The 18,242-nt window shown below is 40.0% G+C and overlaps 1 protein-coding gene across 4 annotated transcripts in view; it reads left to right on the top strand.

The window, feature by feature from the left end:
* BASP1 (brain abundant membrane attached signal protein 1) overlaps window positions 1–18,242 on the top strand; it is a 51,177-nt gene that overhangs the window by 12,811 nt on the left and 20,124 nt on the right. Inside the window, exon 1 of one of the 4 annotated variants that reach the window (XM_057390388.1) lies at window positions 5,916–6,050. The exons of the other annotated variants lie outside the window; for them this stretch is intronic. Coding sequence (XP_057246371.1) covers window positions 5,943–6,050 — 108 coding nt within the window. The 5' untranslated portion in view covers window positions 5,916–5,942. Of the gene's footprint in view, window positions 1–5,915; window positions 6,051–18,242 lie in introns of those variants that run through there. 4 annotated transcript variants of the gene reach the window in all.

Raw genomic sequence — 18,242 nt, forward strand, 5'->3', positions numbered from 1 at the left:
ACCTTAGGTTAGGATCATTTTGTTTGAAAACAAAATCCCTGGCATTAGGTTTAGGTCTTATAAATATTAATAAGCTCATGTAAAATGGCACAAAGTACTGCAAAATGGAATGTTTGTTGTTTTTTTTTTCAGTACATGGGCCTGTAGAGGAGAAAGAGCAGACCTAGTAATTATGGCAGGGAGGAAAAGGAGTTTTAAACTCAGACTTCGTCTAATTTGTCATAGAGAAATATCTCACAGGAATCAGCCAGATATGGCTGACAGATTTAGTCACTTTTACAGAAACTTTTTCTACCAAACAGACAGGCCAAGAAAAATAAATGTGAATTTCAAAATCAACTCAAGTTTGTATTTCAGGATTAAAGTATGTTTTTGAGACGACTATCTGCAACGTCCTCTCTTATGAGGACAAGCTGAGAGAGTTGAGGATATTCAGCCCCCAGGAGAAGAGAAGGAAACAGGGACACCTTAGAGYACCTTCCAGKACCTGAAGGAACTACAGGAAAGCAGGAGATGGGTTTTCACWGGGGTAGGGCAAGGAGGAATGGCTTTAAATTAAAAGAATAGATTTAGGTTAGATAATAGGAAGAAATTCTTTGCTGTCAGGATGGTGAGACACAGGTGGTTGCTCAGAGAAGCTGTAGATGCCCCATCCCTGGAAATGTTCGAGGCCAGGTTGGATGAAGCTTTGAGCAATTTCCTCTAGTATAAGATATCCTTGCCCATGACAGGGGATTTGGAACTAGATGATCTTTACAGTCTCTTCCAAATCAAACCATTCTGTGATAGTAAAATAACTTCCATTTTCTACTGTAAGTTAATGAGGTACTTAATAAAGAGTACAATTTATAAGAGTTTCTAGGTTTAAGACCTAAAGCAAGCAATGTTACACAAAACCTATGGATTAATTAGTGTCAATTAAATGAAGACGTATATAACATGGACACTCAGGATGCAAAGCTTTGCTCTYGCTGGCTTCAGCTGAGCTATTAATCTTGTCTCCTACAAGGCAGATTCAGCAGCCTGTTATCTGTTTTGGTTGGGTCAGGCTCATCCTCTGCAGATGGAGCTGGCTACCCCGTGCTGTACAAACTACCAACTGACAAGAGAATGTCTCTGATGGGAGCCCCATTGAGGTGGKGAAAGCTCAGGTTCAAGTCTAAAGTGGGCAGGGAAGAATTGAAACATCATATTTTACAGAAAAGTGTCTCTAAGCAAAGAGCAACTAATTTTTTGCCTGTTTGACTGCGAAAGCTTATATAAAAATGTCATAAATACCAGTCTTTTGGGGGACAGTACAGGTTTTTATCATGTAGTTCTAGTACAAAGAAAATGTCTTTGTTTGAATTCATAATTAAATATGTACTCCTTATGCTGTTTTGCAGTATTTTATTTGTAGGAGTTACCGGGAAGATGTTCAARTTCCCAACTGCCAATTAAATGCCTGGCATGAATCTTACCCACAGAGCWGGTCCCACTACTTTACATGAAGGCAAAAAACATAGTATGAAAATTTAAAATTGCCATTACAACGTGTGTGATTTTTTTTCCGTTTTTGAGAGCTAATCCCATCTCTGGTGTCAGATTCTTCCACCTCAAGGGTGCAGGTATGACATCTAAGCTGAATCAGCATCTCCACAGGGTGGGCTGGCTTCATGCTCTCCCCTGTTTCTTTTGGGTTTTTTTTTTTGTTTTTTTTTTGTTTTTCTGGCTGGGGTCCTTTCCTCACAGCTCAGTGAACTGAATCACCTCCCAGGAGGCTCAGCTAAGAGCCAGACCAGCTGCAAGGGAAGAGGAGCTGGCAGTGGGTCTGTCCCACTTGACACAGCAAGCCACTTCGTTTGGCTTAGCTCAATCACCTAAATGCACCTTCATTCCAAGATTTTAAAGATTTTTAATGTTATTCATCTAAGCACATTTTTCACCTAAGCCCACATTTGTAAGATGATTCATTTTATGACTAGAACATGGAAACATCATATTATAAAATTTAAAAAATAATTGCGCTTTAAACCCAATTGTGAAGTYTTCCAATAAAATGCATTGGTTTTAAAATATAGTAAGTGAATTATTTCACTCAGGAAGGGCTAAATATGCCCAAAGACAACTGTATGTCTAGCAAGGGAGCTCCAGTGTGGGAAATGAGAGCTGAGCTAACTCAGGCTGTGACCTTTAATGAATGTCTGCATCTCTTACATCCACATCTATTTAGTGTAAATGAAGACTGACTCAAATCTTAAGCTTGTTTTTTTTTTTTTTTTTTTTTTTTGGTCTTTTAAGGTAGTTTCCTGGAAAAACAAGCAATAAACCTTAAAGTTTGTCATGCAGTCCTTTTGTTTACATCTGAGTGAAGATCGATGCTTAAAGCTCAGGTGTGAGTGAATTGGTGTGGTGAGTGAAGGGACACTACGGTGTCTTGGCCAGGAGCCAGATCTTTAAAGAGATATTGGGATCCTGGCAGTGCAAAAAAGTTGCAGAAGGCTCGCTAAATTCTTGTTTTGTGTTGCCTTTTAATTTGAACAATTAAAAGAGTGAGTAGGTTGTTTTTATAAAAACAACTTTTTAGCTTGAACTGGAAACTTGGGTTCATACTTTCAAGTTTCTTAGTGTTTGCTTAATGTTGGTTGGAGTGAGTTGGGGGGATTTCCACCAGTTTTAATCAAGGCGCCTATATTTTTAATTACTAATGCATATTTATGTTCTCTTCAAAGGAGTTGTTGAATTTTTGCTTTTTGTTGGTTTTGGTTTTTTTTTTTTTTTAAATTTAAGAATCACTCATAGTTTGCTTCAAAAGATAAAGGGTATTTTAGCTTGACTGTTTCATCTGTAATTCTGGATTCCCACTACAAAGCAGGTCGTTGAGACTACAGGCTGTACTCCTTGATAGRTTTAGTTCAGTAAAGCAGCAATTATAACATGTTGCACATAACAAATTGCTACACTGGTTTAAGAAATCCTTTTTGTCGTAAACAGGAACTTAGCACTTTTTCTGAAACATCTTATCCTGTGGAAAGCTGCTCAGCATAATTTATGATTTCTCACTTAGAGTGTTTATGAAAGGGCTGTAAATCTGAGCTTCATTTTGTATGGGGGTTTTGTATTTATGTCGACTGTGTCAGCCATTTGGCTGCAGGAATACGGTAGGACTTGCTCAAGGGAGGGGAAGTTAGCACTGTGAGCCAAAAATGAGACAGTTTTTCAAGACAGCAAGGTAAGTGTGCTATTCTTGTGTAAAGCTGTATTTTATGAGGTGAGCCCAGCAATCATATTGTCTTTTCATGCAGTAACTCATTGGATACTTCCTGCCTACTGAAACTCCCGGAGAAGTCTTTTCTACCATGTCCTGAGGCAATGCAGTAAAAAGAAAGGCCTATTGATGGGATTTTTGAGAAACCAACTGCAAGTAAATGTATTTTCTGATTTTATCTGGAAGTGGAGAATAGTTGGACCTGCCTCATCCATCAGATCCACAGCTTTCTGCTTGTTTATATTGCAGCCATAAAAGTGGGAGTCTGTCCATCATGCGTTTGGTAGCTTTAGAAGTGCAGGAGTTGGCTCTGTTCACAGCAGCACCATCGCCACATTCATGAGGAAGCTCGGTGGGAGCTAATTTTATCCTTCTGAGAATTTTAACCACCTCCTGTAGAATTTCACATGCATTGTGCCCCACTGCTTCCACTAGGGCGGACGCCAGTGTGTTATGCTGCTCTGTGCCCGGTAGTTCTGCCTTCCAGCTGCATGCTTCACTACTAATTTCAGTATTGTTTTGCCTGAAGTAGGTGTCCATGTTCCGTTCTTTTCCATTGAATTAAATTGAATAAAAATAAGATTTAAAAAAACAGCGGTAATTATACCATCTTTATCTTTCATTATAATTTTTTTTTCTTTTTTTGCACACGCAGCTTTCCAGAAATGTTTGTAAAATCTAACAGACCTTCTTAACTTCAGTCTTAAAGAGCTGAGTAACTACTGAAAGGCAACCTGAGAGATGATGGTAACGATGGAGATTCTGCAGCCTCACATTTGCACACTTCTGCAAATGAAGGGCACTACAGAGGCTGAATCCATCCTGCRAGTGTGAATAGGTCCAGCATCATTCCTTCAGCACAGATAGGCAGCATAAAACCAGGTTAAAGGAGACAAATGTTGCCTCTGTTAAAGGGCGCAGGACACTGACTGCTGTTTTCTAGTGGTTTTGCTTGGTAAAGCAAACTCACATTGAGTGAAAGAATTAAGCTTTTAAAAATTGTGATGCAACTTACGCTCAGGTAACAAGAATATGGCTAGCATATCATCCCTGATATAAATGCTGAAAGCCATCAAAGAGAACAGATTGTCAAAAGCACTTTTTGACTTGGAGTGAGGCTGTGATCTCACGAGGCTTCCTGGCTATCCCTGGGTGATGCCATGTCGCTTCTTGGTGGTGAAGCTTCCCAGCATGGGAGATGTGAGGAGCTGTGTCTGGGAGCTCACCCCCCGGTCCTGCTGGGCGAACTGCATCAAAACCTGCTTCCTTCTCTTTCTCCCTGTGAATTTCATTGCCCATCTACACTGCTGGGGTGGTTCTGTGATGCACCAGTAGTTTTGAGTTGGCTCAAGGTGCATGCCGGAGCTGCACGGCAGCACAGAGCTCAGCAATCTGCAGAAAGCATGCAAGCAGCACCGTGAAAACACAAAAAGCTAGCCCACACCGTGCTTTGGGGAGCCACATGACCACCAGCACCTGGTGTAGCTGGTGCTGAAGCCTGGGGTTAAAGGCTGTGGGCGGTCTTGTACGAACCTGTGCCTGATGAGGAGTTGGAGCGCTTCTTACCTGTATTAGCATGCCTGGTTGAAAAGCTGTTGCTTAAAAGACCCAGMAGGTATAGAATCTGCTGCCCTGAGAGGAAGCAAGGTGACTTCTTGAGAAGAACTTCTCGAGACAAGGAAGAATCTGTATGAATTTTGAGCTGAAATTCAAGTGCTGATAATACATAATCACTGCAGAAATCTAACTTGAATATTAACAGCTCCCTCTGCTCTTTTGCAAGGACAAACATTTCTTTCTAAATCTCAACAAAGCAAGCTTCTAATGTGGGTCAAATGGAAATCCTGTTTATTAAAAAGCTGCTAAGGACAACTAGATTTTTAATTTCAATGGAAGAGGCTTCTCCGTGACCCTTAAAGGCATGCCAGTGGACTCTTCCAGCACATGCCTCAGTAAACAACAAATGAATCACTGAGGTGCTCTAACAAGGATTGATGTGTCCACCCAATTAGAGGGATATAAAGAGYGCTCCCTTGAAATTCTGGGTTCATTTGGGTTGCTCTGCTATTTCCRCAGTCTAGAGCTGAAGCATTGCTTCAGGGGTATTGTTGGCCTCAACAACTGGCTTTCGTGCGTTGTCCTAGCTAACAAGTACAATTTTTGTACAGATATTTATCCTATGAAATATTCCAGCAGTGAAATAAAAACACAATGCAGAATGTCAAAGACAAATCACTCACTAATGTCTGTTTAAGCTAAGAGCAAGATCTCCAAATTTAGCACTGCTGCAAGCATGATTGAAAAGACTTGTTTAACACCTGTTTTCAGGGGCTTGCAATTTCTCAATTTTACATGGGTTTAATTTTCTYATGCCTGAAATATGTGCAGTTTTTTGAGGTGAAAAGGTGCAATCCATGTTGTATGTTSTGAGTAGTGCAACTGGTCAAATGGAGCAATGCATGGAAAATTCATTTAGTATTTTGAGGCCGTTTCCTCCTTCTCTTGGAACAATGTTTCTATTTTCCATTTCAACTGTACATGTAACTTCTACTGCTTCAGAAATAATTTCTTCACATCATCTTAAAAGAAAATTAAAATGAAACCATTTTTTCACTCTACAGAATATTTCTATTTCAGACAAATAGCCCAATTTTTTTTTTTGCACAGGACAACACATAAAGTAGCCTRAAGCTACATGCATGACATCAAGAATAAAGCAAGAATCAGAACATGTTTTGTTTTTCAACCAGCTGATAGCTCCACAACTGTGGGGCACTTCAAGATTGCACGGGGCATCTCGCAGGTACTATTTAAGGATTCCMTCTGACACAGTGTGGTGCAATTTACAATTCCCTTACCCTGCTTCCAGGAAAATTGTATCATGGTTGGTCTTAAGACAGCAACGTATTAACACCTGAAATTTCATTTCCTAGACCACAAATGAGACCCTGACTTTGTTGAATTGCCCAGGCTGAGCAATAAATCATTACAAAACATCCGATTAAGATATTTAACTAACTTAGAGAAGGTGCTTTAACTTCTACATTTTTGTTGTTTTTTTTTTACCCCTTCACTGTGACCTGGGTCTTAGTATGGGATGTAGCTTAGCTGTGGTTAGCAGCTATTTGAATTCAATTACAGTTACATGCTTGGGGTAGATGATTTTTTGAAGCCTTGGTTCCTTATCTGTGAAGGTCCTTGCACCAAAGGCATAGCAGTGCTCTGAAACGTCTTAAACACATCATTGTTACATAAAAGATTGTGCTCTGTTCAGTTGGTTTTACAGAAATTGAAAATGCAGTGTTGTACTTCTTTCCAAGTGATTTGAGAAGCAAATCCCTAAATAAAAAGCCTTGACATCTACCATTGGTGGAGATAGTCACGTTCCCCAGTGCTCCTAATTACCCACTGAAGATAATTAGCTGACTGTTCTTGGACGTGTTTATCATAACTCAGATATGACAGCAATGAAAATAATCTGAGGATTTCTCTGAAGCAAAGTAAAGATGAGAAGTGTGAGTTTTAGAAAAAAAGTTATCGAAGCTACCCCCTTTCTTCTTTGTATGGCCGAAATCCTAAATTTCAGGTGTTCAGTGAAGCTGAGYGTATTTAAAAAAGTTGTAGATAATGAAAATTGATTTAAGCCAACTTTATTGGAGTCAGTAACATTAAATTTGGGTTTGTGCTGTCTTTTAAGCCTGGGACCTTCCTAGATTATCTTTTGCCAGCTCCTGATTTTTCACACACAACAAGACTTTTATTAATAGATTGGCTATGTTGGGAATCGTTTGATCTCTTATTTCCACTATTTATGTAATCAAGTCACTGACCCACTGTGAAAATTCAGTAGCAGGCACTTGTGACACAGAGTGTATGTGCTTTATGTCACTGGCCTTTGTGTCTATAAACCTAAAAGCTGCTGCCTGGACATTCCTCTGCTTGAAAAATCTGCCTGTTTGCCAAGTCCTTGAGCACATAAAAGAATTGACATGTTTTCTTAAAATTGAGGCATTTTTGTGTGTGTGAGGCTTTTGCATTAGAGTGGAAAAAAAGAAAAAAAGCAGCACAATGAAAATATTCTGGAATTACTTCAAAAAATATCTCACTACAGTAGTGAGTGAGAGCTCTGTATTTAAAATAACCTTAATAGAATTAAATACTAGAGTGAATGGAAAAACAGATGAGCCCTGTGCTCAGATTTAATCCATTGCTGTCTGCCAAAATGTGTGTTTTTTTGCAGTACTGGAGATTGTTTCACCTCTGCTCCTCTTGGGCAACTGCTTTGGGGTTGGACCAACATAATGGACAATTCTTCGTTAGCTCAGATAAYGGGAAAGAAACAAACACAGATGAGAAAGGCTTGGCAGAGTGAAGTTTGATTGTACAAAATCCCAGGGTTTTAACTCCTGTTTAGTACCAGACCCAATCTGGCTGTTTCCAGGACCTCCTGAATCTTTGCAAGGCAGCAAGCAGGCACAAGTACTTAAGCTTGTTGTCAATGGAGTTTGGAACGCAGATCAAAATTTGTTTGTATGAATCAAGGATTACCTTGCTACTTTGAACAGTTTATTTCCTTTTTTATCTTCTTTCCCCATGAGCCATCTCGCCTCCCAATTTTCAAACCAAAACAAGGTAGCTAAGGTTGTTCTCACCCAGGGGTTCTCAAGCCAGAACTTCACCTCTTCTCGTCCCTAACAGGATGATTTTCCCCTGTCTGGGGCTTCTGTGTTTCTGCTCTGTGGGCATTGCCCCATACCGTTTGTCACAATTGTCCTGTTCCTTACTACAGCAACAGCTTCTTTCAAACAYGTTGATTTATTGTGCTGAACCCTCTCCAGTTAACTGTTGGCACAGGCATCTCTGCCATTAGGAATCCCTCGTGCCATTTCCTCATCCTTCTCCCAAATTCTTCATGTCTTTGGATCTCAGGGCATTTCTTGCAGTCATTTCCCATCCTAGYTGTGCGTCCTGTCCTCCTGCTGCCAGGTATTCCCAGACCCCTGACTGACTGTAGACTTCCCTTTGGGCTCATCTGTTCTCCTTCATCCCCTCTCCCTGTGCTCACTCCTGCCTGGATGCAGATTAGGTGAGAGACTGCCTGGTGCTGCCAAGGCTCACGGGGAATATACTCCAACAGCCATTGCAAGGCTTGCCAAAACCTTGCGCCAGGGCACAGGATAGTTTATTCTGGCAGGCTATATGGTCACCAGCCTGCCAGCTGGAACTGCTTCTTTTGTGTACTTGCAGCATCTCAAAAAAAAAAAAATGCTGGTTCTTCCTTGCTTTGGGTTTGTTTTAAATCCTCTCTTACATGTCTTGAGTTTTATGGCATCAGCTTTTCCCTGTGGGCTCTAGGAATGAGTAGAGCCCAGCAGGTGCCCTCTRGGTGCCCACAAGTGCAGCACAGCTGTGAGCAAAGAGCTCTTTTGGTTCCCTGACCATCAGCCACAACTTCAGTTGCACTGAGYAGAAATCCTCTCATGGGTTAAGAAATTCTCTTTGTTAGTTTACACCCCCACAACCTCCCCCGACAAGTGGGAGGTGCAAATGAGTACCTCAAAGCAGAAGTCTCTATCTCTGGATTACTTCCTTCCCTGCAGAAAATAATTAATTTTAGCTGGCAACTACATTCATTTGGATACTGAGAAACTTTCCTGTGTGCTTGGTATGTTGGAAGTAGTGAATAACTGAGGTATGTGGAAAAGAAAGAACTTACATAACAGAGTTTCACAGACCTGTGGGGAGACCTGGATTTGCTSAGCCCTGCTCTGCTGCATGAAGCTCTTTAGTTTTCACCTTGCAAATACAGATTAAGCATAGAAAATGTATCAGACCAGCTTCTCAACAGCTTSTAGATCTGTTCTTAATTTTCCCCACTGTCATTTCTTAGGATGTTTTTCACTCTCTAATGAACAAGTTCAGCTCTCATTTTTGCATCTTGCCTTTTGGAATGCATTCTTATACATGAATGACTTCACCCATATCAGCAACTCCTAATTCTTTTCCTTCCCATTCCTGGAACACCTCATGGCTACCACTGTCAACACTGAATAATAATGAGTTTTCCTGCAGTCACTTCAGACCACTTACTGTAAACAACATCTGTTTGCATCCATTTGACTCTTTAAAGACTTTTTATTCTAATCTGTTGGTATACACAAAAAAGAATATATAAAATGGACATGTCTGAATAAAATTCTCTWTTTGTCATGACAACATGGCTGATTCCTTTAAAATAATACTGATTAAATATTGTTCACATCACTGCTGYACTTCTTAAGTTTTACTTTTCTTTATTGCAGACACAGGAAGGCTAAATCACATAAAATTGCAAACTTTTTTAGAACTATGTCACGACTACTGAGGTGGTCTCTGGGATGATCTCCATACTGCCTCTCTCACTTGCAGATTCCTCACCAAAATATTGAATAATTCTCTTTRCTAGTTTTACTGGATGTGTGTAGATCACTGCTGTTTATACTTGAATCTTCATTTCCATTTATTTCATTTTTGACACACTGATCAGAGGATGGCAGTTGCTTGCTTAAGAAGCTTAAGAAGAAGAAGTGAAAATATTTATCAAATAACRCTGTGGCACTAATGTTCTTGTGTGTAAAACACCTTTCTTCTACCACAGGTGGGCTAGAATAAGTTGCTGAGTTTCTTAAAATAAATTCAGAATTGAAGTCGTAGGGTTGACTGTGTCTGTGAGGTGTTACTTTCTTTTTCATTCAGATCGTTGTGCTGGGTCTCTGTTGCTGCAATAAAAGTCCATTACACTCCTGTGAGAAACCCCTGCTTAACACTGAACACACCAGACAGGTGGGACACCTTCAGATTATGCCAGGAATCTGTGTGCAAAATTTAAGAAATAAATTTAAGAAGAAATGTAATCCTAGATCCAGGATTTTTATTGTATACAGCAGAGTAAATTCCGCAACTGCTTTTAATAAGAAGACTGGTGCCACGAGAGATTGCCACTTCAGGTTCTCTTGAATTTGAAGGAATATTTTTTTCTAAATTGATTTTATATTGCACGAAACTATATCTTGCAAGTGTTGAGTTTTGAGGATACTGACAGTTTACAATTTATTTCTTATTTTCAGTCTCCATACTGACATGCTGGCATTAAAATCCAATTTATTGAAGTTATTTCCATTGCTCCTTCAGAAAGAAGTGGTACTGCTTTGTTTTAGCATGTCCAGGCCAATCCCACAGCGAATAATTTTGCAGCTTTGCACTTTGTTTTTACAGGGTTTTTCACTATATTGAAAAGATTATATTCATTTGGAGTTCCTGTCTATCCCTTTGGGGTGGCCAGTGTGCAGGAAGGAAACTTAGCTTTCTCTTGAACTGTGGCTTGCTTTCTGTCATATGGGGATTTTTTTTTGTGCCAAACTCTTTTTAAGGCAATAAAGCAAGCCAAATCCAGGTCAGGTAGGCCCAGTTCCTTATAACATGTAATTRTTGTTTTCTTAGAATAGACACAGCTTGAAGAAGTCCAGAAGTCTTCCAGATCATTCATTCTTAGAGAAACTGATGTTAAGAAAACCTGTTTGTGTTTAGGTCTGGAAGCAGYAGAATGCCCTCTGAATCCTCGTTTCTCCTTGCTTAGGCTTGTACCAGACATGTTTCACACTACTCTGGTATGAGGTAGAATCTCAAGTGTTGAAAGAAAATGTTGATGACCTCCGATTCTTTTGGCCTCAGAACTGTTGCTTTCAGGGTGGTGGCAAACGTTTCTGTGCAGCCTTCAGGAAGCCTTTCCTSGTTCTGATTGAAATTCCAATCATGCCTGAAAGCCTGCTTGTATGCACAGCTTGTGTGGAGCAGCCTATCTCCTGTTCTGCTCTTAATTAGTTCAGAGCCCACAATCATCCTAAATTTGTAGATATTGAAGACTCTACCACTGCAACCTGATAGCTAACCTTAGATGTTTAAATGAGTTTTGCTGCAGCACTTCAAAGGTATTACCACACCAGGGTCAGTGATGACTTGGTGACCTGCAAGGTTCTCATTTTTTTTTAGGTTGCCCAAAGCTCATACAGTTTGTTAGGAAAGAAAAAAAATCMAAAAAAMCACCCCAGACATTCTTTGTAAATTCACTTTACAAAACGTAATACGTGTGGAATATAAACCAGTTTGTCTACCTGTGAAGGTATTTAAAACCCCATAAATTCTTTGCTCGGAGTTTTTCTGTCTCTCATTGCGTTGCATGAACCCTATCAACTCTATTTTTCTTCCAGCCAGATTGTATCTATRTTCAGCTGTATATTAGCAAAGCTGTGAACTTACGATGGTTTCACTTCCTGCACCATTTCTGCCGTCCCAGGCTGGTGTGTGGTGCGTGCCCCCGCTTTACTGGCGCCTGTTGTGAAACTTTCCTCTTTCAGAAGCTGTGCCCCGGGCTGTGGGAAAGATATGTTGTAATGCTGGGGAGGAGGGAAAAAGCACACCAGCCTCATCTACAAAATGGTCATTTCTCAGAACCTGAGTGGTCATCTTCTCCCCTGAAAATGCTGAAATTTGGGCTGGTTTTGTAAGATTTTGTCACTTTTTAAAATGTTTTTGTTTTTAATGGAAAACTGTTGACCAATAACACTTGTTGAAGGAATAACTTTGCATGTTTGCTGTCTGTGCTGTACCTTTTCAGACAGAAAAAAAAGTTATTCTGACATTAACTCAATGTCTCTGCAAGGCTTAGMAATTCTGACCTGACAGAAAGAAGGGCATGGAAAAAAAAAATTCTCTGCAGTATTTACTTGAGCCTTCTGTCTGTCCACACAAACCAAAATTAGCAACGTCATTGTAGATGTTGGGTGGTTATGCCACACATGGATTTATGAGCTTGCCTAAACATCTTGTTATTAGAAGTTTAAATATTTACACYGAGAGTCTGCTGCCTTATGGACTCTTGTGAGATTATTTCTGAGCAGTGAGGATTTTTTTTTCTTAAATTGAGAATATTCTAAGATTGACTTTAACATAAAACTRCTTTAGTGCTCTTCTAATCAACAGTTACAGATTAATTTATGCTATATCAGGGCTTAAGTGTTACTTAATCCTTTTAGAGTTCTAGCAAAGACTGACCACTTGACTAAGATTATGTAGCTTAAAAAAAAAAAGAGTTTTAAATAGGACATTGAAGCAGAATTAGGTAGAGCTCAGCGTGCTGGCTTTTGCTGGTATTTTCACAKTGGCATTTTGTAATGGTAAGGCATATTTCTGTGTGGGACCCTTAGGAAATCAAGGCTTATGCTGTCTACTCCTCTTCAGGACCCAATAAAAATCCCCCTAGGTGAGACTCTTTGTTTTTGGCTTGGAGTGTTAAAGCAGAAATCATTATATTGGGTTAAACTTTCAATTATTTTCTGTTTAGTTGTACATATATATAACAAAATATGCCCTTGGCTCACCAAACATTATCCAGCTGGCAATCACAGGGCAAACAACACGTTGAATATAAAAAGACTGTTCTTTAAACARCACTTTCTGTGCTTGATGTAATATTCCACTTTTTACTGTGTTGGGAACTAACACTGTTAAAYGGAGGCAAATAATTGCTATGAAAARGTCCAGATTTTCTGAGTAGAATAMCTTCAAAAKCATAGTGGGTGGCGGGAGATAGGAAACAACCAAATAAATCCAATGGAAGGATTGGCTTATAAATGACTGTGTGTTGCACTTGAATATTGTGGGACCTGGGGGAGCTGCAGGCTGCCAMACATCACCCACTGAGGAAGGCAGGGGCAGCTCTCCTTCAGCAAAACAGCAATGGTCTTCAGTCAKTGTGGAGAGGGGAATCWTGGGATRAGGCCATTCRTGTCAGGGAGGCATTTTATAGCTGYRGTTGTCTKCAGTGGATCTTTTAATTCTAATATTTTTAGCAGAGTTTTAATTCATTCAAAGAACAAGATAATCCTATTTTTTTCCTCTTTTAGAAGTTTGCAGGGAGGTAAAAGAAGGATTAAGTAACGACTTAGGAATTTTACAGTGAACATGGATGTTGGCTCTCGGTTGCTGTAGCTACATCATCCATCTCAACATACAGTAGCTATGGGAACAGCGCTATTGGACCTTGCAAAAGGAATGCAAACATTTCATTGCTGGCTTGCCATTTGTCAGAGTCCTTTTCTCAGAAGTCTTAACATAATTTCCATTCCGGTCTTAGCTCATTCAGGCCTAAAATTCTAACCATGGCATCTCCCTCCTACAGAGTCAGTCTCAATGCAAACAGGTCTCTTTTCTCTGTATTCTTACAAGTCTTTCTATCAAGTTTTACTTTGTTGATTGAGCAATGACACTGAGTAAAATATAGCTGTAGACAACAGGGGAAACCAAATGGGCATCGAYCAGCTTCACAAATAGCTTTGCTGCTCAGTCCACCTGCAGTTGGACTGTTTAGCCACAGAATCCCATGGGTATTGTGAGTCCAAATGTTCTGGTTGTGCTGGATCTTGGGGAATATGGTGGTGGTGAGCAATTTTGAAATGCTTTATAGTCAAACTTGTAAAAACAAAGCGTAACAATTAATGTGTTTCAGAAAATGTAGCAAACAGCTTCAGGGAGTAATAACACTGTATTCAAATGTAGATTCAACTTTTGCAAATAAAAGTTGCAACTGTTCAGTGCGTGGGTTTTTTATTTTTTTTTTATTTTTTTTTTTTCCTGCACAGCATCCTAACACACCCAGGAAAATTCCTGCTCTTTCCTGCCTCTTTCCTGGAAGAATTGACAAAATTTGGTATATGTGTATTAGGCTACTTTACCTGAACACTACTAAATGTTGGTGGCCTTGGGAAGGAACAGAAGCGCCATAAATATTGCTCTGTCAGAAAGCTACAGGGAAAGAWACAGGGCAGTTAAAGTAAGATACTTATGTTGATGAAATTAATGCTCACAGCATGACTCTGTCAAAACTTGGCTTAGTACATTATAAGCAATTTACCAAAGAGAACTGGTATATTCAAGATAAAGACAGCCAGAGTGTCCTGGTTTTTGAGAGCAGAATAGAGTTGAGTTTGAACCTCAGGAACTTGATCCAGGCTTACGATTTTTGGCTTCAAATCAAACCAGTAACATTCTACTTCCTAGGAGATGAACTAAAATAAATCATCYGTGAAGCCTGATTCTGCTTCTTGCTTCTATCTATTCTACTGCAAGTAMGATTTCTTATTAAAATCACCATGGATACATGATCCTTATAATCCTGTGAGTCTTTTTCTGATTGTCTGCTTAGCTGCAGAAAGTTAACTAATGCTGTGCCTAAAAGAAATGAGCTGCTGCCCCTCTCCCAGAATCTCAAATCCAAGCAGCTCACTTTTAAATCAGCCGCGGACATGTTGACCTGGTTTCACTGTGGCAGATGCATTTGACAGTGCTTCACATCCATCCAAGTGGGATTTGGACTGTGYGCTCTGTGCTGCCTGGCCTTTTGCAGTAACAGAGAATTAAAACATGTGGGAAGTTGCTCAGGCATCTTTGGGAAGAGTGGAGCAGCAGTTCAGGAGCAATTGCCCTGACACAGAACTGTTTCACAGASGTATGAGCACACTGCAGACAGAAGACTACTTTTATTGAACCACCGGTACAATTGCTATGGACCAGTTGGTTATTACTGGTAAAATCAGGATTTTGATTTTTATGTCCTTATTGAGAAAAGACAAATGTGCAATCTCCCATCCTCTCTCCTATTGCTTACAAGCATGAATTTTAGTCCCTTATCCTCGGTGCCATACAGTGCATTGAGTGACTTGGTGGTCACTGAGAACATCTCCCGGCTGCTGGGCAGGCAATGGGCAGAAAGGGAGGGCGGGSATTGAAGGTCCTGATTTTAGTAACTGCAGCAATATTTTGTACAGAACCATTCTGCCATCATCACCTTCTGCTGGTATGGGCTTTAAGTGAAAAGCAGCAACAGTGACTTACGCTGTACCTGTTATTTCTGGGCTCTTCCTCAGCAGCAGTGATGCAGTGTCATTGTGTGCTTCTCCAAGAAAGGCTGAATTGAAAATGACTTCTGTTGATGTTTAATGTACTGCAGCAAATGCTCTGTAGATCTGTAAATCAAGACATTTGTTCTTCATTTTTAGCAATGCCCTTTCCCTGAACTCATTTAATGAGACAGTTGTAAGATGTTTGTATGTTCTCCAGCTGGACTGGGTGCACAATTCCTGAACTCTGTCTCTYACTACGTTCTCATTTGAAAGTGTCCTGTGTCAATGGATAGTGGCAGCTTTGCTTTTAAGGCAGCTGTGTTCCACAGAACMCCCCTCTGATGTTGTAAGTGATATATTAGAGAGGAAGATGCTTGAGAGTGACAGAATTTGGCAATTTTTTTTTATTACTGAAGTTCTTGACAGCTGTATTTTATAAAAGTGAAGGGGCAGTGTAAGAAAAGGGAATGGTAATTTATGAAAGGTAGYGTACAGACCAAAATGTGACATACAGCATAAGGTGACAGAGAAGAGCAGAAGACTGCCATTTGTTATCCCTGCTTGTCACAGAAAACATGCATAGAAATCACTTCTGGCATATAAATTAAGTTTATGCAACTACAGAAATATAAAYAATTATAAAAGTAGATTTAGAGATGTAGATTATTGCCTCTAACTTCAGCTATCTCTTAAAATAAAAACATAAAAAATGATGTTGCTAAGTAACTGAACTATTTTCTATCTGTTCTAGATTAAACTGGAAGTGAAGATTTTGTCAGCCCATTTAAGAATTTTTATGCCCCTTTTCTGTTGAATGTTGGGGCAAAAGTAGATTGCTCAGTTTCCTGGGTCAGACCCACATCTCAGCCAARTGCACTGGGCAGCATTTTACCAGGAACAGGTTGTGCAGACACCTTTCTCCATGCACTTGGCTGTTAGATCTCATTTGATGCCTGGCTGAGCCTAGCTTTGTGCATTCCAATGGTGCCACTTCCCCAGTGACGCCAGGGACGTGGGCAAGCCAGCCTTGTGTCCAGACACACGCTGAGCTCTGTTGCTGGGGTTGCTGTGACTGTTCTTTGCTGGTTTGCTGCTTTGTTTTGGTGTTTTGTTAATGCTCTGCCTTTCTAACCTAGCCCAGGACATCATCTTACACCTCTGTCCAACAGCTAATGTATCTGACTTCCAGTTATGGGCATGGAGTACTTTTTGTTTGCAAGTACCCCATGGAAAAAGAGATGAAGACTCATCTTGTGTTAGCATATTCTTGCTCTTTTTGARCATGCAAAGGATAGACTTCTTACCTATCCTTTTGTCCAGATTTCTGTTCTCTCCTTTATTCCTCTCCTCCCTTCCCTCACAATGTGAAAGTGTGAGTTTGCTTCTGGGAATTTCAGCTTCTTTTGTGGGGTCTTTGCTACCTGCCGGTGCAGAGGAAGCAGGAAGGTGATGCCAAATGGCACCAGGAAGAGGAAAATGGGGCACACCCCATGCTGAACATGCATAGGACAGCTTGGAGCTGAGGTGTTCTGTCATGGTAATAGAGAACAGTATGAAGCATCCTGACCCTGTACACAAGTGGATTTGRTTTTTTTTTATTAGAACAAAAGACATCTTGCCTGCTCTGTATGACGGTCCACGTTACCTTGCATGCTAGAATAATTTGCTGGATATTTTTGCAGTGAGAAACATGGTAAAAAAACAGAGGAAGGACAGTGAGAGTGAGGTGACCTGCCATTTTTCCAATATCCACTTAAAAGCAGTCAAAAGACATCCTTTCTTCAGAAATGTTCCGAAKGGAAAAAGTCACCCTCTTGTCCTTTCTCCTTCTTTTGCAAACTCTGTTGGATGTAAAAGCAGTTTCATTCTTTAACATTTACATTAATCAGTGACATCCTAAAATCACTGTTAATCCTGGGGGCTGCAGAGATATCTGCCATTTGTCAAATACTTACACAACATTTGAATTATCAGAAAACCATAAAGATCAATTTAGTAACCTTTTCCTGGCATTTTTTTGCTAAATATTTCCTATAAGATCATGCTCAGTATGGGCAATAGGACTGAATAACTTAGTTTTGTGAATTATAGTAATAATTTATGTTTCAGTACCTTATTTGCTGGCTAATAGTCCTRTTTTAAATCTGTGGTTTAACTTTCCTCTGTACCTTTAGCTTGCAGGTTCTACATAAGACTTTTTTCTTGGCAGCTATGCTTGTAATGTCCAGATTAGTRCCCTAATGCCTTAATAATTTTGAGATTTAAAACACTGTTGTAGAAAAGAGTTTAAGCATAGCCTGGAACAGAAGAACTATTTATCGATTATTATGTCCCATTTGCATGGAATACATTAGCCAAGTGTACATTGTTCAGGCTTCTAGGTCTGCTATGCAGTGTGACCCCATGGTACCAAATGCTGATGAGGTGTAAACTCCTGTATCTTCTCAGGGGTGGGGAAAGTGGTAGGAGAGTGTATATTTTATTTTTTTTTTTGCATATAAAGTAGAGTTGAAACCCTAGGAGGATTTAGGTGGACAGGTATATTAACCTTCATGAACCCATAGTACCAAATTTATGCTAATATCTGAAAGAAATGTGTCTCCTCAGTGYTATAGAAACCTCCCAGCAATATCATGCTCCAAGAAAAAAAAAAGAAGTATGGCTTGGAGGTGTTTATAGAATAATTCTATGGAAGTATCCTCATGTAGATGCCATGGTTTCAGGCCATGGTGTCTGTAAACCCGCATAGTGCCCTGGAGCACTGGTGCTCTCTCAAACCTTAGTGAGATCAGCAGTGGAGCCCTTTCAGAGCTTCAAGGTTTCCATGTGAGGTGTTAAAGGGAAAAGAAACATTTCAGTGATGCATTCTCATTTTCTGTGCTTAACCATTGATTCAAAATAAGCACAGACTGACATTCTCAATGAAGTCCCCACATCTGAATGGGAATGGAGAATGGTAACATGTTCCTTCCTTCCTTCCTTCCTTCCTTCCTTCCTTCCTTCCTTCCTTCCTTCCTTCCTTCCTTCCTTCCTTCCTTCCTTCCTTCCTTCCTTCCTTC

The sequence above is a fragment of the Malurus melanocephalus genome, unplaced genomic scaffold (genome assembly GCF_030028575.1).
Source record: "Malurus melanocephalus ecotype Western Australia unplaced genomic scaffold, MMel_1.1 scaffold_25, whole genome shotgun sequence".
Lineage (NCBI taxonomy): Eukaryota > Metazoa > Chordata > Aves > Passeriformes > Maluridae > Malurus > Malurus melanocephalus.